Source organism: Solanum pennellii, chromosome 3 (genome assembly GCF_001406875.1).
Source record: "Solanum pennellii chromosome 3, SPENNV200".
Taxonomy (NCBI): Eukaryota; Viridiplantae; Streptophyta; class Magnoliopsida; order Solanales; family Solanaceae; genus Solanum; species Solanum pennellii.
The window spans coordinates 73,155,004-73,180,150 of NC_028639.1; the positions used below are offsets into that span (position 1 = coordinate 73,155,004).

General features: G+C 34.0%; 3 protein-coding genes across 5 annotated transcripts; all 3 read left to right on the plus strand.

Moving 5' to 3' along the window:
- Positions 1–7,553: 7,553 nt before the first annotated feature.
- Positions 7,554–10,946, plus strand: LOC107012927 (cytochrome P450 734A1-like). Its single transcript, XM_015212901.2, has 5 exons — positions 7,554–7,975; positions 8,314–8,537; positions 8,763–9,007; positions 9,099–9,474; positions 10,425–10,946. The coding sequence occupies exons 1-5, from the start codon at positions 7,699–7,701 to the stop codon at positions 10,848–10,850; spliced, it is 1,548 nt and encodes a 515-aa protein (XP_015068387.1). The 5' UTR covers positions 7,554–7,698; the 3' UTR covers positions 10,851–10,946.
- Positions 10,947–12,237: 1,291 nt separating this feature from the next.
- On the plus strand, positions 12,238–17,359 carry LOC107012588 (pentatricopeptide repeat-containing protein At5g24830). 2 transcript variants are annotated; one of them, XM_015212463.2, is made up of 7 exons: positions 12,238–12,377; positions 12,459–12,604; positions 12,713–12,871; positions 14,175–15,752; positions 15,855–16,048; positions 16,772–16,864; positions 16,945–17,359. In XM_015212463.2, the coding sequence occupies exons 1-4, from the start codon at positions 12,369–12,371 to the stop codon at positions 15,598–15,600; spliced, it is 1,740 nt and encodes a 579-aa protein (XP_015067949.1). In that variant the 5' UTR covers positions 12,238–12,368; the 3' UTR covers positions 15,601–15,752; positions 15,855–16,048; positions 16,772–16,864; positions 16,945–17,359. The 2 variants fall into 2 exon arrangements, with proteins under 2 accessions (XP_015067949.1, XP_015067948.1); XM_015212462.2 differs by having other exon boundaries at positions 16,772–17,359.
- Positions 17,360–17,729: 370 nt separating this feature from the next.
- Positions 17,730–24,681, plus strand: LOC107012095 (periodic tryptophan protein 2). 2 transcript variants are annotated; one of them, XM_015211825.2, is made up of 8 exons: positions 17,730–19,098; positions 19,473–19,724; positions 19,847–19,939; positions 20,108–20,479; positions 22,930–23,274; positions 23,451–23,678; positions 23,771–23,968; positions 24,215–24,681. In XM_015211825.2, exons 1-7 carry the CDS (start codon positions 17,881–17,883, stop codon positions 23,939–23,941), a joined length of 2,679 nt encoding a protein of 892 aa, XP_015067311.1. In that variant the 5' UTR covers positions 17,730–17,880; the 3' UTR covers positions 23,942–23,968; positions 24,215–24,681. The 2 variants fall into 2 exon arrangements, with proteins under 2 accessions (XP_015067311.1, XP_015067310.1); XM_015211824.2 differs by having other exon boundaries at positions 24,228–24,681.
- The last annotated feature ends 466 nt before the right edge of the window (positions 24,682–25,147 follow it).

The window sequence follows — 25,147 nt, forward strand, 5'->3', positions numbered from 1 at the left end:
TGCTATAATTGAGGTTTTAGAGTTGAATTGCTCCGAACTACAAAGTAATTATTATTTAATGTAAAATAGGGAAAATTAATTAGTTTTCTCCAAAACTTCTGAATTACAGATATTTTGAGATAAATATTAATGATATATATTTTTAAAAAGAGCAAGTATTACCTTTAAATAATTTTAAGTTCTCCTTTTTCCATGCTACTTAACTATGGTCTAGGTATACAACTTTTTTTTGTTGTTGTAAAAACAATCCATAGACTGTGTCAAAACTTCATATTGTACTTTTTCCTTTCCTATAGTTTATCTCATAATGTACTTGAAGCATTGAATTGCAATGTCTTATCACAAAAAAAAAAGTCATTTTCATCAATAATGTATCCTGTCCAACGAAACGAATCTGGAACTCCAGATTGATCGCTAGATTAGCTCCCATCAAAGGCAAATTCAAATTCAAATTGTATAACGATTGTAATTTAATATAGAATAATATTTAGATTTGAAGTAACTATATATAATTATTTTGTTGATTTCTTGATACAAATACATGATATTAATAAAAGTTATTGAATTTATGTGAATATATCAAACTGAATCTTTCTCGCTCAAATCCAATGATAATTTTTTAGAAGTATAGAAAGAAGTGATAGGCACAATATTGTGTCTTTAAAACGTCAACTCCTATAGCTACATACGCAACTTTTGCTTTCCGACTCCGAAAAATGCCAAAGGGGAAAGTATCTATAGATCAATGTTTGTGGAAATACTGCTCCACTTTTGACAATTTGGGGTATGGTTTCTCATATAAATCCCCACTATGTGACCCCTATTTTAATCATAACGAATTGGAAAAGAAAAAGAACTTTTTATTGCTGTTACAAAATATGTATATATAGCAAATATAAATAATAATAATAAAAAAAAGTCATACTAAATACTACTCAATAGTATGTTCAAGGATAAAAAGTGGGCTTCCCGGAAACGCGGGGACTAAAGGGAATAATAACACGCAATATTTGACATTCCAAATTCCAAACCACCAAAACTACATGGACCACTTACATTCCTTCTTTTTGTTCCTCTATCTCTTTTTTCGTTTCAATATTCATTTTGAGATTTGATTAACTTAAATTTACATAAACATATTTAGTATATCATTTCCTATTGAAAAGGATTGCACGCTAACAAGAAACTAGATGAAAAAATATTTATCTGTATTTCAAAACAATCTTTAATAGTTTCTGTTTTAAATCGCCATAAAATATTTCTTATTAGTTCTTGTCAACAAGGGACAATTGAGTCTTTTGTGGACTGTTATTAATTGGTTACACCCTTTCAAATTCTATTTGACCCTATGATTAGGTCAAATTCATCTCCCTATTTTACTAAGGCGAAAAAAAGAAAACATCCACCAAATTCAATCATTTAATTATTTGACAAATATACGATTGATGCTTTCACAAAGATTTTCCATTAACTTATAATTTCCACGCTCCTTAGAATAATTGATTAATCAGTTTAATCAAATTTGCACTGTTTTAATTATTTTTTTCTGTCCGTGAAATTAGATATCTTTAGTATACGTATCTAAAAAAAGTATTTTAATTTAGTCCGTGAAGTGAATTATCTTTAATAACGTACGTATCTAAACAAGTGAAATTATATCATAGACAAGATATGAACATCAATATTAATTTATTGCTTCATGCAAAATTACAAACTAATTGAGAAATTTTAAAATATTTAAATTCTCCAGGCCAGAAGACACGGCCTAAAATGAAGAGACATTACAGCAAGGATGGTTTACATGAGACAAAACATTCAGATATACAGCAGCTTTCTTTGCATTTTTTTTTTTAAATTATCAAATTTTCTGCCTAGAAATAAGTAAAAGGGTCCTAAATGTAAAAGATTTTAAAATACTTCTTTAGAAAAATAAATACTTTTAGACATCTTGAGAAAGGTGATAATTAAAAGGCAACATAGAAATTGGGACAACATGATGCAAAAACAAAGTTGTTACCCTGGTCGGTAGAAACAGACAAATATTCCAACTTTATTCCAAATTTTTAAATTTCTTAACAATAACCTTACCCTTAACGTTATTAAATTTTTAATTGTTGTGTTAATTTAATTTTTTTCTTGGTTTGATTTCTCACGTACACTCCTATAGGTTCTCCATGCTGTCCTTTGTTATGCTCTTGTTGGTTTGTGGCCAACATGCATAATAATTTTCACCTAATAATGCTATAGTGCATTAGTAGGGTTACTTCACTTTTTATGAAAGGTGAATTTTACAGTACGCGTTTGGATTGAATCATGTAATGTGTGATTGAATTTAATTTAAGATTTTAATGTAAGTTCCAAACATCGAATAGGAAAAAAACAAAGTGATAATTGATTTTCAAAAAATTTAATTGTGTATATTCTTGACTAGTTTGTACCTGAAATATTACTTGTGTAATAAATTGAAATTCCTGGATGTTTTAGAAATTTTTTATAGTCTGCACGTCTCGTCCAGTACAGCTGTAGAATGTGTTAGGTTATTAGGTTGAGCTCCCAGCTTTCTCCTGCTCATATGAAAGGAACAAGCACTATATTCTTTACATGCCTAATTAACGTATGTTTTGCGTCTCATACACATCATGTGTGTCATTCTTTCACTAAAGTAATTCCACCGTCGCGGGATAATGTGGTGAAATAGATCGAATCCTGATAATTTCGAATCTTAAAAATGAAATATTGCAAGTAGAATGTACATTCCAACCTACATATTTTGTCGAATTTAATAACTTTCATTTAGATCATATATTTATCTTAATGACTTCATTAAATATTGTACATATAACAAATCATAAATCTAAAATCCACTGTACTAGAATTCCAAATCCATAAGTTTTATATTCTAGCTTTGCCTATAAAAACTTCCCCTTGCTTATAGATATACGGAGTTACAAATTCAAATTAATCAACAATGTTATTATACTTAGCGAAATCTCAAAAGTGTATCTCGAGAGGATACTGTACCCCAAAAAAGGGATAACTTGGTCCAATTTACACAAGTATCACCCCAAAATAACGTTAACGATGCGTGTGACAATATGTAAAGTTCACATTGTTTTAACTTGAATGTATCATTGTCCATGTGTTTTAGTTAAATTTCATAGACACACGTTAAGTTAATAAAAAATAACACAACGTATTCCTATACACAACATGCTTTATGTTTTTTTTTTTTTTTTTTCGTTTATCAAGTAAGCAACCCAACATTTTAATTGTTGCAACAACTATACTATTGAACTAGATTCATTTTCTTCCGCATTTTGCTTCTTTTTTTTTTTTTTTTGGTATGAAAAGATATTGCATATATTAGTTTAATTTTAGAATAGGGAACATTGATCATTGGCCTGTCGAGACTCAGTGGGTCAGAGTTACAAAAAAAAAAGGTGGAAATTGGCAGATACAAAACTAGAGATCGACCAAGTCCTATGCTATTTTTAACGTTGTTTTTACAAATTGAACTCAAAGTAACAACTGTTTCCTTGCAAGGTCTCAATTTAGAAAAAGTACCAAAAAAGAGCAAATAGGTATAGTTTTCACATGTTTAATGTAGTAACCACTTCCATTGGACAAAGGTGACATCTCCAAATGCTTAGAAATTAGCATGTGACATCACATTCAAAAACAACGTATTGACGGTCCAAAATTTGAATAGGCTCAGGTCCAAACCAACAGAGGAGGAATTGCTACTTATTACACTGTCTACAACTCACTTTCATGTATTATATGCATTGTTTCATTTCCACTCAACACAATTGCATATTAATTAGAATTTGAAAATGTAGAGAAATCACAATTTTTTTCATTAAATTATATTTGTTATGTCTCAAATAATCTTAGAGTACTTAAGTTAACATATTAATTAAGTGAATTATTTGCTACAATAAAAGTTGATTTCTTAGATCGTTGGTCACTCTATTATCTCAAAAAATTATCAATTTTCTTCTTGATTTCAATTTTTTTGTACAAAGAAAGTTACTTTAATTATGACATGTTGAGTTGAGTAACTATATGAGAAATCAACTAATAACGGGTCTTGTTGGATTGGGTGGTTTTTCTTAGCACCCATTGTGATCACCTTTGTACCCCAAAAGAGATATGACGTGATATCCTGTACTGAACCTATAATTTTATCATTTATCAGTCGCGAGTAACTTTTACTGTGATCACTCATAACCTAATTATTAAAACTATTAATCTTATGATGAAACAAGAATTATCTTCGTATTTCTTGAGCAATATAATATACGATCCCAACAAGTAACTTTTTTGGATGGTAATTCATACATAGAAGCATTAAAGTGGCTTTAATAGATTATATCTCAATTTAGTCATCTTTTAACAAACTCTACCAAAAGATAGGGAAAAGGGAGAAATAATCTCTTATCTTCCAATCTTGCCATATACTATTATCTTATTAGTTGAAAGGATCTAATCTCCAACTACTAGTAGTACTAGTACTAGAAAGAAACCAAAAGGAAGATACATAGTTCGTTAGGGAAGTATAGAATAGTTATGAGATGTAGGAGATAAAAAGAACATTATGGAGAGTTGGACCAATGAGAAGTAAATGGACCCAACATGGCTTGCTACTACCAAGACAAGATTAAGGGAAACGTTATAGAGTGGGACACCTATGCTTTGTTACAATCAAGGCATATCCCCCCCGCTAACATCGAGTGCTAATTAAAAAAATACAGCCTTTTTTTTCTTTTCCATGTGCCCAAATTTATGTGCAAACTTCCAAAACCAAAAACCAATTCTTCCTCTCTCAGCTCCTTTTCAACCAAAAATAAAACACTCACTGCCCCTCCCAACCAAATTAATCACTATGAATGCATTTAAATTAATCGAAAAACAACTTGACATTAAGTTTTTGAGATCATGTTAGTACATTTAGTTGAGATTAATTATGTTTTGATCATATCATGTTTGTACATTTAGTGTAGGTCTTATACGTTATCTAGATACTTTAATTAGTCCTATTTGAGATTTATCAGGCGGTAAAAAATATGCAGAATAATAACATATTTAGTGCAAAGTAACTTTGTAGGTGTGACGTATGAAGAGGATAGAGTGTACGCATGCAATCTTGTTATTACCTAGCTTATTAAGATAGAAAAGTTATTTTTAATAGACCTTAAATTGAGTAAACCATTTTAAATAAGTTTGAAAAAGGGATGGAAAGTTAGAAATAGCAACAAGAATGAAATGATGTGATATAGAAAGCAATACCATTAATTTAGAAAGGAAAAAAATGATAACAATAAAATAATATGATAACCGCAACATAAGTAACACATGTGGTAACAAAAAATTGAAGAACGAAATACTAGGAGAATTGTGTTGATACTAAGTATTATTATTGCGGGTTTCAAATGAGATTAAATGTAATAATTGATCAATCAAAATTAATTGGAATTGATACACGTAATAATTGTAGTTTCCTGTGAGGCTTATTAAATGAAATAATTGATCAATGAAAATTATTTAGAATTGATACACGTAATAATTGTAGTTTCCTGTGAGACTTAATTATTATAAGCGAATTTAGGATTTGAAGTTCTTATGTTTCTAGAGTAATCTCAAATTAATTCACAATAATAATTAAGTTTATGCAATAAAATAAAAAATTAAACAAAAGCTATTAAATTCCCGAAAACTCGTTCGTGAAAGTTTAATCCGCCCCTAAGGCTTATTACTTATAGCAGCATTGGCTCTATGGATTTTGGGGAGACAGGGAAGAAAAGAGGGTTTGTTGCCTCAAACGTAAAAAAGGGGAGAAAAAAACACAATGTCGCTGGAATTCATGAAGATTTTAATTTTTTTGTATGGTTTCTTTGATGTTCGGAGTTTATATTGAACTCTTGATCAAATTTGGATCGTACATTGCAGGGCCCATTAAAGAGTAACGCTCCAAATAAGATTTTCTCCATATATTCCGGACTAAAACTCAAGATTTTTGATTAATGATGAAACAATTTTACCATTACACCACAACCCATGTTGATGAAAGATTTATTTATCCACGTGAAACTCTGATATATATATCCACATGAATGGTCCCGCATTTTGACTATAAATTTGATATTACCTCCATGTAACCCCACACTATACCATCCAAATTCCAAATTATATAAAAGTTGATAAATTACAAGTGAAAGTGAACTGTATAGTAGTAGTAGATGTCAGTTGCTTTTGCGTGCATAAATGCAAGTGATATCTCTTTTGATCAATAATTGTGATAGCTAGTATTAGTAGTATATTTTTCTTGTTTACGGTACTTGAAACATTGCCTACTATTACATTCTAGGAACAGGGTTCAAAACCTTAATTAATTAGGTAGGTAAAGAATTTATTCGAGGGATTATTTTATATTGGTGATCAATAATATATGTGGGGGATAATAAGTTAGGTCTAAAGTCATCGTAATAGTTTGAATGAAATGAAAATGATTGAGAGATATATATGTGGAGTACCCCTAGTTACTAATTGATTTATATTTCGTATATATCTATTATCTATATATATCCTTTTTGATCATATATATATATTTTTTTGAAAATGAAATGATTCATAAAAAGTTGTTTACTGTATTACTAGCACGCATAAGGATGAAGAATCACATGATCTTTCTGAAAATGCGGAACGTAACCCCCTATTGGAACTAGGGTCAATGCGTGCCCCTTGTTAACATTGCTTAAATTTGGGATTACATCCTAAATTTGTTAAAACGGTTTAGACAGAATTTGAACAGTTTTGATCTAGTACTCAATGTTTTCACAATAGTTAATTGAGTTGAATTTGTTCCTACTTTTACCAAATTTGATTTTCTCATAAACTATTTAACCATCATGTTAATTCAATTTTTAAGAATCTTCTTTATATAAATAAATGAAATGAAAATTTCACTCAAGTACTTTTTAAAAACGATTTGAGCTGCACTTAGTTCACACTATCGAATAAAATATAAATAGATTAAAATAAATTATTTAATAAATAAACGAGTCATTAGAATCACATTTTCATCGGTTTATTTTCGCATTCCTTATTGTCTTTCTTACGCTAAACTTTACGTTTTCTCAGATCATTTATAATGTTATAAATTGCACCCGGCTTCTCGCATGCGATTGGGACAGACATACTACTGTTTTAAGTTTAAATTTAAGTTATATACATTTTTAGTATAAGAAAATTTTATATTTTATAGATAATTTTTGTTTATCATAATAAGCAATTTTTTTTAATTTCAAAATTTTATATATTATATATTACTCGTAGATATATACTTTGAATTCAATTACTCATTTTTTCTGTATTTTATATATCGTATTATTTGTTGTTAATATTATTATCTCATTTTTATATGTTTTAACTGAGTCAAGGGTCTACTGTGAACAACCTCCCTAATTTAGACACAATACGACGTGCCCTCACTAAACTCCATATATAACTGAATTTTTAATTAATTTGGAATATTGAGCTATAAAACTGGACAACCTCAATATTTCACTTTGTAATCTTATAAACAAAGAGAGACAAATTAAAGAGCCCTCTCTCTCTCTCTCTCTCTCTCCAGGAAAAGCTGTAGCCAGCCAAAAGAGGAGGCAATTGCTAGCTGATAGTTATCAAGCAGTGGTTCATATGGAAGGATTTTGCTTTCAATGGTTATGTGCTATTGTATTTTTGTATGTGTTACTGTTGTTTACACAGAAAGCATTTGTTCATCTTTGGTGGACACCAAAAATAATCCAAAAACACTTCAAGAAGCAAGGTATCACAGGTCCTAAATACCATTTTCTCTTTGGTAACCTCAAAGAAATTGCAAGTTTCACTACTCCATCTTGGCCTTCCACTTTTACCTCTCATGACATTCTTCCCAATGTTCTCCCCTTCTACCATCATTGGAAGAAAATCTATGGTACGTACCTATTTTTTTCAAATTTATATCGTCAGTATAAATATTTACACGATCAGATCATCTGAATTGGAAAATGTGAGATGTTAGATTCAAACTTTAACGCTTCCTTTATCTCAACTTTTCTTTCCGTTTCTATCACTCTATGCATATTTTGGAAGCTAATTAACTAACTGTTGGCAATCCTTTGTTTGGATTGATATATTCAAATTGTCTGAGTTTTGGAGTATATATTCACGCCAATAACGTTTTACGTTGTTTGTTTTCTAACTTAAAATAGACTTTTGTCAAGTACTTAACATCTTTTTAGTTTAAAATAACTTATTTTTGGTGTGTATCAGGTTCAATATTTGTTATATGGTTTGGACCAACGGCTCGTGTCACCATTTCTGATCCAGCTTTAATTAGGGATATATTCGTCCTGAAATCAGATAATTTTGAGAAAAATGAGTCACCAGCCCTTGTCAAGAAGCTTGAAGGTGATGGTTTACTTAGTCTCAAAGGTGAAAAATGGGTTCACCATAGGAAAATTATTACTCCTACATTCTACATAGAAAATCTCAGGGTAAGTCTAAATTTCAACTAAGAATAATACTACGGTTTTTTTTATTGTACTCAGAAAGATTGATTTTTCCGATGATCACTTAACTATTAACTGAGTGATCATTTGAAAAACTTAACTTTATTTTTTTTACTTATAGCTAATTCTACATTTATGTACAATCACCTCAATTTGTATTTAAAAAAGAAAAATTCAACTCCTATTTATCTATCATTTTCCTACGTATAGCTAATGATTCCCATGATGGGAAAGAGCATGAAGGAGATGTTAGACAAATGGTCAAAAATGTCAAACGCCAGCGGAAAAGTAGAGATTGAAGTATCAGAAATGTTCTCAACATTAGCAGAAGATGTCATTACGCGTATTGTGTTTGGAAACAGCTACGAAGATGGTAAAGCCATCTTTGAGTTACAAGCACAACAAATGATTTATGCCACCGAAGCTTATCAAAAAGTATTCATCCCTGGATACAGGTCTATATCGTTAAATCTCTCTGTAACAATCGTCGAGAATAACGCGTTATGTTTGAAAGTTTTTTTTTTTTTTTGTATTGTGTTTGGACAGGTTTTTGCCTAGTAAAAAGAATAGAATATGTTGGAGATTGGATAAACAAGTGCGTAAATCTTTGATGAAACTGATTGAAGAAAGAAGAAAAAAAGAAGAGGTTTTGTCAGAAGAATGTCCGAATGATTTATTGGAAGTAATGATCAAAGCAGGTAGTGATGATGAATATAGAAATACCATCACAGTTAATGACATTGTCGAAGAATGCAAGACCATTTTCTTTGCCGGCAAACATACCACGTCTAATTTGCTGACGTGGACCACCATTTTACTAGCCATGCATCCTAAGTGGCAGGAATTGGCACGTGATGAAGTTTTAACTGTCTGTGGAGCACGTGATCCTCCATCTAAACAACAAATTTCAAAGCTTAAGACGGTATGTTATTAATTTTGTTTATTCACCCTAATTATCATTTTCTTAAACAAACTAAACATTAATATAATTAATGCATGTGGTATAAAGGCACCAACTTTATTTTGTTCTTTGATAACATAATAATAATACTCGTTGCCTCGTGAGCATGGTGAATGTTTCTCTATCAGATAATTTTTTCACTTTGTTTTTGTATTTTGTCTTATATGCTAAGACAGAATCATTAAAGCTTTTAAGTTTAAATAAAGGGAACTTTATATCAAGGTAATACTTATATTCCTGACCACCAAAACTGTAAAAATATTTAACATTTTATAAGATAAATGTAATGTAAATTCTTTCTTTAAATATTTATTACAGTACAAGAAAATTAGAATGATCAACTTTCACCATTCACTTAACTAGCTAGTAATTACCTCAAAAGTTCACTCGATTAAAAAAAATTATGTACCATTCATTTAATTAATTAGCTAGTAATTTACCTTAAAAGGTCAATTGATTATGAAAAATTATGTACCAGAGTTTTTCAGAATCCTCCCAATGAAGTGGAGGAGAGGACCCAAATTTTTTTGTATTGATTCCTAAAGCTCCTCATATATGCATATTGATAAATCCTATACATAAGATTTTACTTATCAAAAGGGAAATTCTTTTTTGGCATGGGTGTTGTTGATGAAAATTTGATTTTAGAATCTTTGTCTGCTATCACGTTTAAGTGTGTAATCATCTCATCTAAAAGCTTAAACTGTTAAAGAGATCGTACTTTTATTGTTTAGTTATATTCTCAACGCATAATATATTTTTAATTAATTGACCTAACAATGTAAAAGAAAATTAACAATTTGTGTAGAGAATTAAACATATTAATTAGATTAATATTTTTTTTTTGTGTTAGTTTTGAGATGTCTTCTCATGTTTGTTGTACTAAAATCTAAATTTTTTGATTTATGCAGCTAGGAATGATAATTAACGAATCTGTGCGGCTATATCCACCAGCAGTGGCAGCAATAAGACGAGCAAAAGTTGATACACAATTAGGGGATTTCACATTACCTAGAGGGACTGAACTCCTTATACCAATTATAGCAATTCATCACGATCAAACACTATGGGGACAAGATGCTAACGAATTTAATCCAGCAAGATTTGGTCTAGGAGTAGCACAAGCAGCAAAACACCCCATGGCGTTCATGCCCTTTGGACTCGGCGCGCGACGATGCGTGGGGCAAAACTTAGCAGTGTTACAAGCTAAATTAGCAATAGCTATGATCTTGCAGCGGTTTTCTTTTGATCTTTCTCCAAATTACCAACATGCTCCTACTATTTTGATGCTCTTATGTCCACAATATGGTGCTCCTATTATATTCCAAAAGTTGTAGAGATAGACATGCATCCTTATATATAATATATATCATAGTATGTGCATGCTTGTACAAAACAAAATTTTCCAGATCAAAAATGTTTTGTGTCTACAATACAAATTTCTTTTCTTAGTAAACTATAGTAGTTCAATTATTTTGCAATGTCAGAGTCTCCATCCCTCAAATAGTAGGCCCAAATCGTTCCACATATATATGGAACAACAAGAGAGCCCCTACTCTACTAGTATTCTGTAGAGCAATAAAAAAGGATCAATCCAGGCCAAGCCTATTTAGACTATTCTAAAATAGTCTCTACCAGAGGCGGATCCACACCATTAGGAGGGGTGCATATACATTCGCTAACTTCGAGAAAATCATGTATATATATATGTATATTTATTTTGAAAAACTGACAAAAACTACGATATAGTTAACAACGCACAAATAAAAAACATAGGAGTGTCATTATGTTATTGGTATAAGCTATAGAAACCATCCTTGAGACCGGAATATGAATCCAGCTAAATTCCTGCACCTGAAATCTTTAAATCGTAGGTTCGCTTCTAGTAAACAGAATATAACCTGCCAAATGATAGAAACATAAAAATTATATGCTGACTTTAATCTATGAATAATATTGCACGGAAATGTTGCAATAATTGAGTCCCGGCAAATAGGATAGAGTTATTGACTTATCTTGAACCTGACCAGAGAGCCCACTAATAATAGTTAAGCTTGTCTTTAACTTCGTCAACTTTAATCATTGATCTATTTTGTCTGAGAATCAAATTCTCATTTAGCAACAAAACGAAATAAATAATTTTTGCTGGAAAAAAAAAAGCGTAAATAAACAAAATTACGTGCATTACCAAACATTCCAAAATGTAGATGATAAATTCTGGAAATTTGAAGGTAAATTGCAGTTAAACTTACCTACATATAAATCAGGAAAATATAATATTTGTTTGATTCGTATAATTTGAAAAATGGTAAAGTAAATTTTTTGAAGAATGGTATCCTCTGAAAATTTCCCATTAGGAAAACACAAAACTACTGGCCCAACCCAACAAACCCTATCCTGTCGGGCTGAAGACGTTTACAGTCTAGCCCAGCTTAGCTCTTCATTTGTAAGGGACTAAAAATACAAGGCCCATTTCTAAGCGGGCCACACGATGGCCCAATGTATCATAAACTTAATTTAATTAAAGGAAAGATATGACTTTTATCAAAGAAACTTTGATTTAATCATATTGATATTTAATACGAATTTAAATCGGAATTTGAAGGGGTTCGTGAACCTTAGTTTTAATTTATGATTTTACCTTTTTATTTTAATTTCCTATAACAATTTTACATATATTTGTTGTTAATATTAAAAAGCTGTATTTGACCAATTTATCCTTTATATTCCTTTTCTGGTCCAACTTGTCCTTTATTTTCATTTGCACGGCTTTCCGGTCGTCGCTCACTGGTGTCTATCGCCGCTTCAGTACTGAGTCCGCCGTCTTCCGCCCATAGATTCCAAATCAACGGGAAATGCAGCCCGTAAGTCCTCAAGAATCTGTAATTTCTTCAATACTCAGTTTTCCCCTTAAAGTACATTCGTCCTCATTATTTTTTTTCCAGCTATTACTCGTCTCGGAGGAATCTCAGTTTCTTCTTCGGATACTGAACGGGAGTTTTCAAACCCTAGACATAATTAAGGACCGCATTTTTCACGATTTTGCCAATTTATTCTGCTCGAAAGCGAATTTGGATGTTATTGACATGAGGTGTTCATTCCATTATATACTTATTATAATTCTCGCCTCTTTTTTTTTTCCCCAATTCATTGTGCTTTGATAAATGTTGATATTTTATTTTTGTAATTTTATGTGTAGACAAGAAAATGTAATGCATAGTGTGAATCGGGACGAGCTGGGATCCAAAGATTGGTCATCTAAGGGGAACAATTCGAATCCAGAAGGTGACTCGACAGCGGGTTTCAGCGTGTTGGATACAATGTTAAAGCGCAGTTTGGATCGTCTGAAGAATATGAGGTTTGATTTATATTTAGAGTCAGAATAGACTAGTTTTTGTGCCTTAAAAGGGAAAATTATTTATTTGAAGTTGTTCTATGATTGATGATTTCAAGTGCATATGAATGCACATATCACAACGATTTGGATATGAGAATATTTCTGAAGTTTGAACATGGTTATTAGGCAACTGTGTAGTTGTCAATGTGAGTTCTCCTGGTGATTGATTGAGTTGATGTGCTAATTTACATGTGGGATCATTTGTTTTCTCCCGTCATTTCTTTAGTGCCCTGCTTAAGCTGATCATCAAATAGTACATTAGGAAGGGTGGCAAATTTCTTAAACGAATTCATAAAGATGCTTTGCATAATAATAATTTCCTACTTCACAGATTTTGCAAGTGAATATTGGGTTTCACATCCTTGATAATGTAAATGTAACAAGAATCATTTGTTTAAAACCTATGCTTTTTTGTTTCTTGTTCCTGTCACTTGACTGTATCTCGCCTCATCATAAACTGAGACCTTCGAAAAGAGTAATTAAGTGATAATTAAGAAGATATGACTATTCCAGATTTACTTTCTAGTATTGTCATAGTTTATTAGGACAATAACATTCATAAACTATATACTAGATGCAAACAAGTAATTTTGTTGGTTAGGTACTTGTCTTCTGCACGGTAGCATTAGAGTAAATAAGTTAAAATATTCAGCATGACTTTAATTCCTCACTTGTATTTTTTCCCTGCCAAAAGCTACCTTTGGATGTTATTAGCTTCCTTTGCAGTAGTTAAGTGGCTAAAGGAGTTAAACTCTAACAATGGGAATCCAAAATGTAAAAGAAAGGATATTTCAGAGAACTAACATTACCCGCAGCTGTATATCAAATTCTCGAAGAAGGCATTCAGGATGATCCCTTAGGAAATAAATCTGTAGTGGTGTCAATGTGATTGACATTCTCTAGGGAAGTAATACATTAGGTTGGATGCTAGTGAAAACATCAGCAACAATGTAATCCTGACTACTTTCCACGAGCTTTGGTAGGGAGAGGAGGGCTCATGGAAGAGTTGGCCCCCCTCCCCTTCGCTATATTAAATATGCTTATGATGTCTAAACAACTGACTTGTTGTGTTTTTTTATATATAACTTCCTTTAGTTCTGCAAAGTCCTGATTTCACCCTTTCTCATTTCTTTCAGAGGACAACTCGCTAAATGTGAGAGAAGATTTACTTTCTTTTGTTTTGTAATGTCAATGGAACTTTAACTTCTATCCAGTGCCTGTAGACTGTTTCTTATTGAATCTGAACCTGTTGGCTTCTTTGCAGGGAAAGAATATCGTTGGCTGAAGCAGGCATTAATTACTGCACCTGGGAAATAAATTTCAATAAAGATGCATATGTTGTTAGAGCCATGTGTCTGGATGGTCAACTGGGAGCAGCTTTATCGCTTTGGTGGAACATGATACAGAATAGTATTGTTCCTGATGTTATCACACACAATTACCTCATCAATGCACTCTGCAAAAACGGTGAGTTAGAGAAGGCAGAATGGATTGTTAGAGGTATGCTATATAGGGGTCCTTCTCCCACTTGTGCTGCATTCAACTCTTTAATAAGGGGTTATTGCCTGGTGAATGATGTCGACAATGCTCTAAACACCTTTTCTACCATGGCCAACCATGGAATTGTACCAAACAGAGTAACTTGTAACATCCTTGTTCATGCACTTTGTAAGAAGGGGCTGTTGGAGGAGGCAAAAAATCTTTTCCATAAATTATTAAGCAAAGTTCATAACGGGGGGAGCTCAAATTTGATTACATCAACCATTATGATGGATGGCTGCTTTAAAAATGGAGATACTGATCAAGCTCTTGCTTTTTGGGAGAGGATGTTATTAGACCGTATCCAAGTTGATAAAGTTTCTTATAATGTTGTTGTCCATGGATTTTGTTTGAGCCATGACCTGGGCACTGCATATAAGTATTGTTGTGAAATGTTAAAACTTGGTTTTGTTCCAGATGTTTATTCTTACAACACTCTAATTGGAGCACTCTGTAGACAAGGAAAGATCAGTGATGCTTGTTATATCTACGATGTTATGACTGGAATGGGTGTCATACCAGATCACATCACGTACAGAATGATAATACAGGGCCTATGTATTAACAGGGAGATAGATAGAGCCAATTGTTTTCTTGATTACATGTTAGAGAATTCCCTTATACCTGAACCACTTGTTTGGAATGTTATAATTAATGGTTATGGAAGATGTGGAGATATACAAAAAGCTTCATATATTAGAGAAAAAATGGTTGCATGTGGTGTTCTACCAAACATATATACATATAATGCATTAATTTATGCTCAGATAAAGTCAGGAAATCTTTCTGCAGCTCAGTCCTTGGAGAAGGAGTTGCTTTTATATGGTCTTACCCCTGATTCAGTCACTTACAATCTGTTGATTGGTGCTGCTTGTAATCTTGGCCTGATTCACTCAGCACTTCAACTACATGATAAAATGTTGAGAAAAGGTTGTCAGCCAGATGTAATTACTTACACGGAACTACTTAAGGTGTTTTGTGTACAAGGTATGATGAGAGAGGCAGACAAGCTCTTTGGCAAGTTAATGGCATCTGGTTTAGCAGTTGACCATGTTCCCTTTCTGATACTCATGAAAAGATACTGCAGAATGGGAGAATTTAATGAAGTCTATGACCTTCACCAAAAGTGGTTAGAGACAATGCCCAGATGAGATGTTTCCCCAACAATTATTATGATGTTAAGGGCGAGACTCTAAATATATTTATTCCAAAAGAGAAAGCTTCTCTGGGCACCTGGTTGGCTTACAGATTTTAGGTCCAGAAGCATTGGTCTCGTAGCAGCAGCTGTCTTTGTCTTCCGGATGTATGTTTAGTTGCTGTTACCTTTGCATTGCACATTGGATTCACTTCACTGCATTTGAGATTGAAAATGGAAAACTCTGACATGGTCTGCATCTTATTCCAGGGTTTGACATAGGACAACTTTCTGATGACAGATTTCGATGGCTTAAATGCTTCGGTTCACATGTCGCTAGCTTGTTCTCAACTGAACGTGCTAAGAGCAACATGCTTTGCCTAGGGAATTTATGGAATTGGAAACCAGTACCCCGTCAACTTAAAGGCTATTGTATGTCTAAGAGGTTGGCTTCCAAGTTGAAGGTGTGCTTTCTAATTATTTCTAAAACAATAATTCTTCCAATATATCTTTATTCTCTTTTATCCAAGTAGTGATGTGTAGTACTGTCTGCACGAGATAATGCAAATTTACTCTACGGATCGTGCAGATATTTGTCTAACTAATAAGTTTTAGATAGATTTTTGATGACCTGCTCTTCAATAGCTATAAAAGTGGATAAAAACACAGAGAGAGAGAGAGAGAGTAAATTTGGTTGGTCTTTTTTAATTTCTTGTTCTGAGAAGATTAACATACTTGGTACGTAGTTAATAACTAGTATTCTGTAGGAACTAGAGGATTAAAATTGATGGATCACACGAGGCCTCAATACAGGCTATATCTTTGTCAGTTCTACTGTCAAATACATAATTCCCTGAGTCTACCTTAATCTCCTTTTCACTCTTTCATACCACGTAAGAGACGCCATTGATGAAGAAAGCTGCATTTTGTAGTGTTGTTACTCTGTGAAGGATATAAAACTCTTAAATTTGGAATTATTCGTCTTTATAGAAATCAGACTAAAACTTGGCCTATCAGGTTGAAACTATTTGTCCTTTCTATTCTTGGTGCATCCCTACTTATTTATACCAGGCATCTCAAGAAGTCCTTGAACTCATACAAACAAAGCTATGTTGATGTTGATTCAAAAAAAAGACTCTTGTTGCTTTCAGCTTGTGAATATTTACCAGTTAATTGATCATTTATAGGTGATGAAGTTGTTCCTTATAGATATGGAGAGATGTCTATCTATATCCTGTCTGCAGCTAGTTTCAGAATCTTGCACTAAGAAACTATGACGGGTATGTTTTGTGTTTCTCTTCTCAAAGTCGGTTTTTCGTGGCTTTGGAAGTGTTATGCATATTACTAGCCTCTTCTCCAGGGTAGATCATTACACAGTGCCATTTGAGATGTGGTCTGTAATTGGTTTAAGTCCAAGGCTGAGACTTGAGGGTTCCGGATGATGGTTTTTCGTGTTCAAGTTAGCCCCTGACAAGAACTTGGGAATACGTTTATACAGGAGAAGTCCACACGCAGTTTTTTTTTTATGTGGTTGATAGATGCTATTGTCGAATGCTATGACTTGGAAACATTCTACAAGATAAAGTTCTGGTTTACTCGCAGACAGTTTATATGTTGTATACTTTTTTGTCAAGAAAATTGTGCTTCTTCTATCCAATTTTATCTCTAATTTAACATAGCGAATCATTTTTATTTTTTACTTAAAAGAAATACTGAATTTAGTAGTGACTGATGTAAAATAGTGGTTGGTATACAAGCCATAGTTTATTAGTTGATTTTGATTGGCACAAGTGTTCTGTATAAATGAAGGAACTGTGGCATATATATTACAGCATCAACTTAACTACTTAAGAATCGGCGAGAAGGGAAAAAGTTTCATGGTAAAATTGGGTCCTAAAGGGCCGATATGTAATTTAATCTCCATGTTTTTCATATAAACAGATTGTGTCTACATGCATATTTCATTATTTCTTAAATACACAGGCTTAATCACTAGTCAATGCCAAACATTAATTTTTATGTAAGATTTAAAATGGTAGATTTTTTTTGTTACAAATATAAATTTATGGATCAAATTATAATTTAAAATCTAAAATATTCAACTTTTTTTTTTTAAAAAAAAAAACTGATGAAAAACCGGATTTGACCCAGAAGACCAAAAATAACAAAAACAGGACCGGCAATTTTTAGGGTTTAAGAAACGCCCATCTTCTTGCAGGGTTTAAGAAAGGCCTCGTTTTAAGCTACTCTCTGCCATTGTATTCGTTCTTACACTCTCTGCAAGTACTGCATAGCGATGAATTATAGGTTCCAGAATCTCCTCGGAGCTCCTTACAGAGGCGGCAATGCTTTAGTAGTGAACAATAGTCTTCTTATCTCCCCTATTGGTAACCGTGTTGCCGTCACTGACCTCATCAAATCCGAAACTATTACATTGCCATCACAGTCCTCCACCAATCTCCGCCGCATCGCCGCCTCTCCTGATGGCGTATTCCTCCTTGCTATCGACGAAAACAACCGTTGCCTCTTTATCAACCTCCTCCGCCGCGCCGTCCTCCATCGCATCACTTTCAAGCATCCTGTGGCGGCTGCCAAGTTTAGCCCCGATGGACAACTTATTGCGGTTGCCGCCGGTAAGCTCCTGCAAATTTGGCGCTCGCCTGGTTTTAGAATAGAGTTCTTTCCGTTTGAGTTGATCAGGACGTTTACTGATTGTAATGATAGAATTACGTCACTAGATTGGAGCCCAGACTCTGGTTATGTGTTGGCGGGTTCTAAAGACCTAACTGCGAGGCTTTTTTGTTTGAAAAAATCAACTAAATATATCAAGCCGTTTCTTTTTTTAGGCCATAGGGATGTGATTGTAGGTGCTTTCTTTGGAACTGATAAGAAAACTAATAAGGTTTGTAGAGTTTATACCATATCCCGAGATGGTGCCATTTTTAGCTGGGGATATAGTGAAATGGATGGAAATTTTGATGAACCATCACTTGCTTCAGAGCCAGAATCACCAGGTACACCAGAGCAAGGGCAAGGGAACAATACAGAAGGTGATAGTGATAGCAGGGTCAAAAAAAGAAAGAATTTTGACGGGAAAGATGATAAATTGGACCTAGATGATAGGTTTCAGTTGCACAAACTGAAATGGGAGTTGATAAAGAAAGACTTTTTCATGCAAGCACCAGCAAAGTTAACAGCTTGCGATTATCATAGGGGTCTTGATATGGCTGTAGTTGGTTTTTCTAATGGCATTTTTGGGCTTTATCAAATGCCTGATTTTGTGTGCATTCACTTGTTGTCCATCTCTAGAGAGAAGATTACTACTGCTGTCTTTAATGATCTTGGGAATTGGTTGACATTCGGATGTGCCAGGCTTGGACAGTTGCTTGTATGGGAGTGGAAATCAGAGAGTTACATACTGAAACAACAGGGACACTATTTTGATGTAAACTGCCTTGCATATTCACCAGATTCTCAGCTCGTGGCCACAGGAGCAGATGACAACAAAATTAAGGTAATATGATTTAGATTTGCTTTTATGTGAACTAGTTTATGCAAGTTGACTAAAGGTTTTCAGAAGTAGTAATTATGACCAGTGAGACAAAACTTGGAAGTTTGCATCTATCTTAGTTCTGCTAGGGACGCCATAGTTATAAGCTCATGTAGAGTTCAATGCATCAAGTTACTGAAGCAACTGTTTCTTACAGGTTATAATTTGAAATCATTTATAGTGGACTTTGTATGCGTTGTAGATGGCTGGATGACTCCTTTTTTACCTAATAATTACCTCTTCTCCAGCTAAAAGAAATTCCCATTTTTCTGCACCTTCAGTTTCAGTGAACATTGGTATTCACTAAAGCAGAAAAACTCATTCTCTATGTTTTGCAGGTCTGGACTGTTTCATCCGGTTTCTGCTTTGTAACATTCTCCGAGCACACAAATGCAGTTACAGCACTCCATTTCATGCCTGGCAACCACTGTCTCTTAAGTGCCTCTTTGGATGGGACAGTCCGCGCATGGGATCTCTTGAGATATAGGAACTTTAAAACTTTTACTACCCCTACATCTAAGCAATTTGTTTCTTTAGCAGCTGATCAGAGTGGTGAAGTGATATGTGCCGGGACCCTTGACTCATTTGAGGTAGTGCAGTTCTGATTGTATTTTGACCATATCTTTGTATCATCATTTGTTGTTAATTGATTATAATACTAATTTCTGTTTCACTGTTGATACAAATATACTATTTTTGTTTTTCTTCATAGATTTTTGTCTGGTCAATGAAGACGGGCAGATTGCTAGACATTCTTAGCGGTCACGAGGGTCCTGTTCACGGGCTAGTATTTTCTCCGACTAATGTGAGTCTTTATCTATTTTTTAAGATTCCAGAAATTATCTCGGATAGGTTTCCTCTTCCTAATTTCAATCCTCTACACTGGCATTGACAACATTTTGCTAATGCATCATAAATCAATATAGTCCAACAATTTTGTAGAGCTCGGTTAACTTTTTTTGGTTTTCTTTAGGCTACTTTGGCTTCCTCATCATGGGACAAAACTGTTCGCTTGTGGGATGTTTTTGACGGGAAAGGAGCAGTTGAAACATTTCCTCACACTCATGATGTCCTCACAGTTGTTTATCGTCCTGATGGCAAGCAGCTGGCTTGTAGCACCCTGGATGGACATATTCATTTCTGGGATCCAATTGAGGGTCTGCTGATGTACACAATTGAAGGCCGCAGGGATATTGCAGGTGGACGTCTCATGACTGATCGTCGATCAGCAGCTAACTCGACATCTGGGAAGTGCTTCACAACTTTGTGTTATTCCGCTGATGGGAGCTATATATTAGCTGGTGGAAATAGTAAATATATTTGTATGTATGATGTTGCTGATCAGGTCAGTGGCTTCTTTCAATGCTACGTATTATTGCTTAGGAATGCTGGTATTATATATAATGTGTGCTCTTGGTGAATTACGATTCTCTCCCAAGTAGTAATATGCTTTTATGTGACACAAAAACTAACACTTTTTATTGATTGCCTTCATTCTCTCTTCAAATTATCTAGAACAATTATAGTGTGCAAATTCAAATAGTTTGATTTGGTGGTGAGTTAGTATGAGCTATCTTCATCTCATAAGTGGGTTTGTTTTGAACTTGAACTCAAAAGTTTTTAAATTCTTTGATTATATGTTGCTCTTTGAGTGTACTTGGTGATTTAGTAAAATGTACTCTAGTTTACAGATTACTTAATTCTTATTTCTTATAAAAGATTGGTAATTAGTTAAAGAAGGTTGAAAGCAGAAAATACGTTTTTGTAGAATGAATGAAATGGGTATTCATGAAAGAGAAAACAAAAAGAGATGGATCTCTCTAGTGGAGCGTCATATCACAGTACTCTTTCTATAGCTGAGGTGCCATTGAATTGGTATATCCACAATCCATTATTTTGGCCATTTCACTGATACAATACAGGATTGTGTTGTGATTTGCTATGAGATGGCACTCATCAGGTTACAGTAGATGAGTAGAATATTTTTTTACTAAAGTATGACTTTGTTGGTTAATAATAAATACATCAAGCATGGTTGAACAAATACCTAATTAATTGGTAGAAAAAGAAGCATGTGATGCGCAAAAGTCAATACCTCCTGTAATCTTGGGTATCTTTATCAGTATCCCCTGCTGCAACTAGATAAGCAATCAAGTAGATAATTCCCCTTGGAATCGTTTTGGTGATGCTCCCAAATAATGAATAAGAGCACATGGGATAGTTCTTTATATTTTTTCTGGTCATGGGAAAAAANAGATCACTATTGCAGAAGGAGGTAGAACCGGGGGAAGAATTATGGCTATAAAGGTCCTCGCCCTCTTAGGCACATGGTTCTAAGGATTCAATCTCAAAGCGGTACTAAAGATTAGGCAGAAGAAGAACTATAACTAGAATTCTGCGCCCCTCCCCTTGTACCAAGAAGCAAGTTCGGAACATAAGGATAATGGGCTCGTCTATTATAAGTTATTAGTTTACGGAGCTATCTCAGATATCTCGAGTAAGGAGACGGGACGGGTTTGATAGTTAGAGTTCTATTTCTAGGAAGGAAGAGACTATCGGGAAGCTCACTCTCGGCCGGGCTCGAAGCAGAGGGTAGAACGTAATATCTCTTGTTGGTTCGNGCATTCGTAGCATCCATTCCTTTTCCTTGCTTGCCTCCGTTGATTAGACCTCCTGATCCTAGTCTTTTGCTTTGTTTGTCGGATTGGTACGCTTTCTTTTCTAAAAACCCTTCTCTCATAGGTCGTTACATTTCAGGCCATTTACGATCGTTTAAAGGGCCTTATATTATAAAGTCTAAAGAAAGTCAAGATTGTTCTTGCTCATCAAGCTATTACAAAAGAGTCCTCGAAGAAAGAAGCCATTTTTACGGTATTTTCGCTTCCAGTCCGTAATTAGATCTTCAAGCTTAGTCCAGTCCGGATCCATCCTAAACCAAAGAGCGGGGCTAAGCGAGGGGCATAGCGATACAGTGTTCATACTCGAGTTGCTCAAATCCAGTAGGAATATCAGGAATAGTAGGATCTAGTAGGAGCTTGCCTTGGAATGCAGTGAGGGAGCCCGGTTGGCAGACTGATTAATATAGCCAATGGAAAAAAAAATGCAAGTTGGCTCTTTCGAAACATTCTTTCGGTAGCTTAAGTTGTATTCTTTTAATTTACTTCGTGTTTTGTAATTTGTATCTCTGACATTCTAAATCCTAGAAACGGTGAATAAGTGAAAACATGATCAGTGTTGGCTTCTTTTATAACATCATGCACTTGAGGTGCTTAATTATTTTCCATGTATTTGAGCTACTGGTGAATAGTTAACAGGGGGAAAGGTGCTAATCTTCTTCCTTGGAAAATTCTGGTGGTTGTAGTTTTTGGGTGGGACTGGTGAATGAGTTTTACAGGGACTCCTCTGATCAAAAACACATGTTAGCTCGTGTAAGATTTGCATTATTGTTAATTAACAGTGAGGACCTCGTAAAAGTTGGTCTGTTTGTTCTTGGAAAGAGTCTTTGTAATCATCGTTATGTTCACAGTAATGCAACACTTCTTTACATAAGTGCTCTGAAATCAGAAAGCTTGAGAATCATTATAATGTTCAGATTGTTGATGGTTTGTGTACTACTATGAAAAGTTTTTATCCCTACACTAGTGATTAGAGATGGATATAATCTTTCCTTATATATTTCCTTATTCGGTCCCACTGTTTTCTTTCCGATATTTTTGTGCCATGAAGCTGTAGAAGTTATTCTCTTGCTTTCGAGTGCATCATTGCTTGACCAAAAGAAAACATATTGCGTTGCAGGTGTTGCTGCGTCGCTTCCAGATAACTCACAATCTTTCCTTAGATGGGGTGCTGGATGTTTTGAACTCTAAAAACATGACAGAGAGTGGTCCACTCAATCTGATTGATGATGATAATAGTGACACTGAAGAAGGTGTTGATAAGCAAGTGAGAAATAAATTGGCATATGACTTGCCCGGGTCAATGCCCAACCATGGAAGAGCAGTTATTCGAACAAAATGCTTGAGAATTGCCCCGACTGGCAGGAGTTGGGCAGCTGCAACTACAGAAGGAGTCTTGATCTATTCTATGGATGAGTCTTTTATCTTTGACCCCACTGATCTAGACATAGATCTTACACCAGAAGTAAGTGCTTGTTTAATTAGAATAAAGTTCTGAAACCCCGGAATTGGTTATGGAATGAGATTGAAGGAAGTAACTTTCAGATTTCTTTTTTCTTGACTTTTCCAAATTTAAAAACATTATGGCCTCTGTGCATAAGACACATTTCCATACGCTTATGTATGTACTTTGCTTTACAGGCCGTTGATGCAGCACTAAAGGAAAATCAGACTAGTCGAGCAGTGATTCTTAGTCTACGTTTAAATGAAGATAGTTTGATTAAGAAGTGCATTATTGGTGTCAGTCCTGCAGATATACCTGCTGTAGCATCCTCAGTCCCTGTTAAATATATTCAGAGATTAGTCGAGGCATTAGCATCTCTGCTGGAGAACTGCCCACATATGGAGTTTATCCTTAGATGGTGTCAGGTTTCCTATCAAATACAAACTCTTGGCTCTTTCTTACCTTGACAAGTGTTGTACACATTTGTCAGCTTTTAATCCTTTTGCATGTCTGGTAGGAACTTTGCAAAACCCACGGCAATTCTATTCAGCAGAAATCCAGAAGCTTGCTTCCTGCTCTAAAATCCTTACAGAAGGCAATTACTAGGTTGCATCAAGATTTGGCTGATACATGCAACTCTAATGAATATATGCTCCGATATTTGTGCTCTGCAAGTGATGCAAAGTGACAGTTCTCTTTGCGTTGTTGCTCTTAGGTAAGCTCTTTCTAGAATATTTGCTTTTGTTCGTCAACTAGTACAGGATGTTTATGACATTTGCTTTTAAGAAGTACTATAGCTTTAGAAACCTAAATCTTGAGAATGCTCTCACTAGTTTCAGGATATTTCAATAGCTTACATATGATTATTTCATTATTTGCCTCCTGTCCAGTTGTTTGCCCAATCTTGATGCTTCTTGAATCTTTCTGGTGGTGTCATTGAAACACTGTGAACATGTTCTAGTGATGTATTGCAGGACTACGTTGGAAATCTGGTTGTAACAATTTGATTATGCTTCCAAGAGTTACTTCCGTGAAGACAACCAGTTCCACACTATTGTCTTATAGCGGAGACAGATGCACGTATCTGGGTGGGACAGTAATTGAGGCTCACAATTCATTCACTATTGCAAATCAAGCTTCAGACAATGATGCTTACTCAACCGTGAACCGTTCATTGGACATAAATGGTAAGCACATTAATTCTGTCTCTGAGTTACTACCACAGCTTGCCAAAGAAGTCTAATTTTTTTGGTTTTGGTTAGAAATGAAAATTTTGGGCTTTGTATTTTTTTGTTTTTTGTTTAGATGTGGAAGTTTTGGTTTTCAAGTTTAGGATTTGGAATGAGTCATTGTATACTAGATTAGGGCACTTTGGAAATACCCAAGTTAATTCAAAATCTTATTTATTTATTCTCGTTTATGAACTAACTAAAGCAATCTTGTTTCTTTAAGGCAAATAACATCTACGACTCACCCTCTTTTTCCAAAAGAATTGCAATATTAGACCCTCAATTAACTACATTGAGTTACTGTCTTTGTAGAATTAAGGGGTGAATGTTTTAGATCTTATGTATCAAGAGGAGTAATTTGAGGTGTTTCAAGTCAAAATTTGACAAGTAATTTGAGGTCCGATAAGTGTTGTCAGTTTATTTGCATTTGATTTAAATGGCTTAATCATCGGGTAAAACTGTAATAACAATAGTTGCGGCAAACTGTAGTAATATAATGTACAATAACATTATCTTAATCTACGAATGGAGCCCCGAAGAGAGCATAGCATATATGTAATTTACAAATATAGTGTATGAAGAGGACAGTATATGTAAATCTCATTTATAGAAAATCTGAATATAAATTTGATTTTATACTCTGATCTTCTATATACTTTAAAATT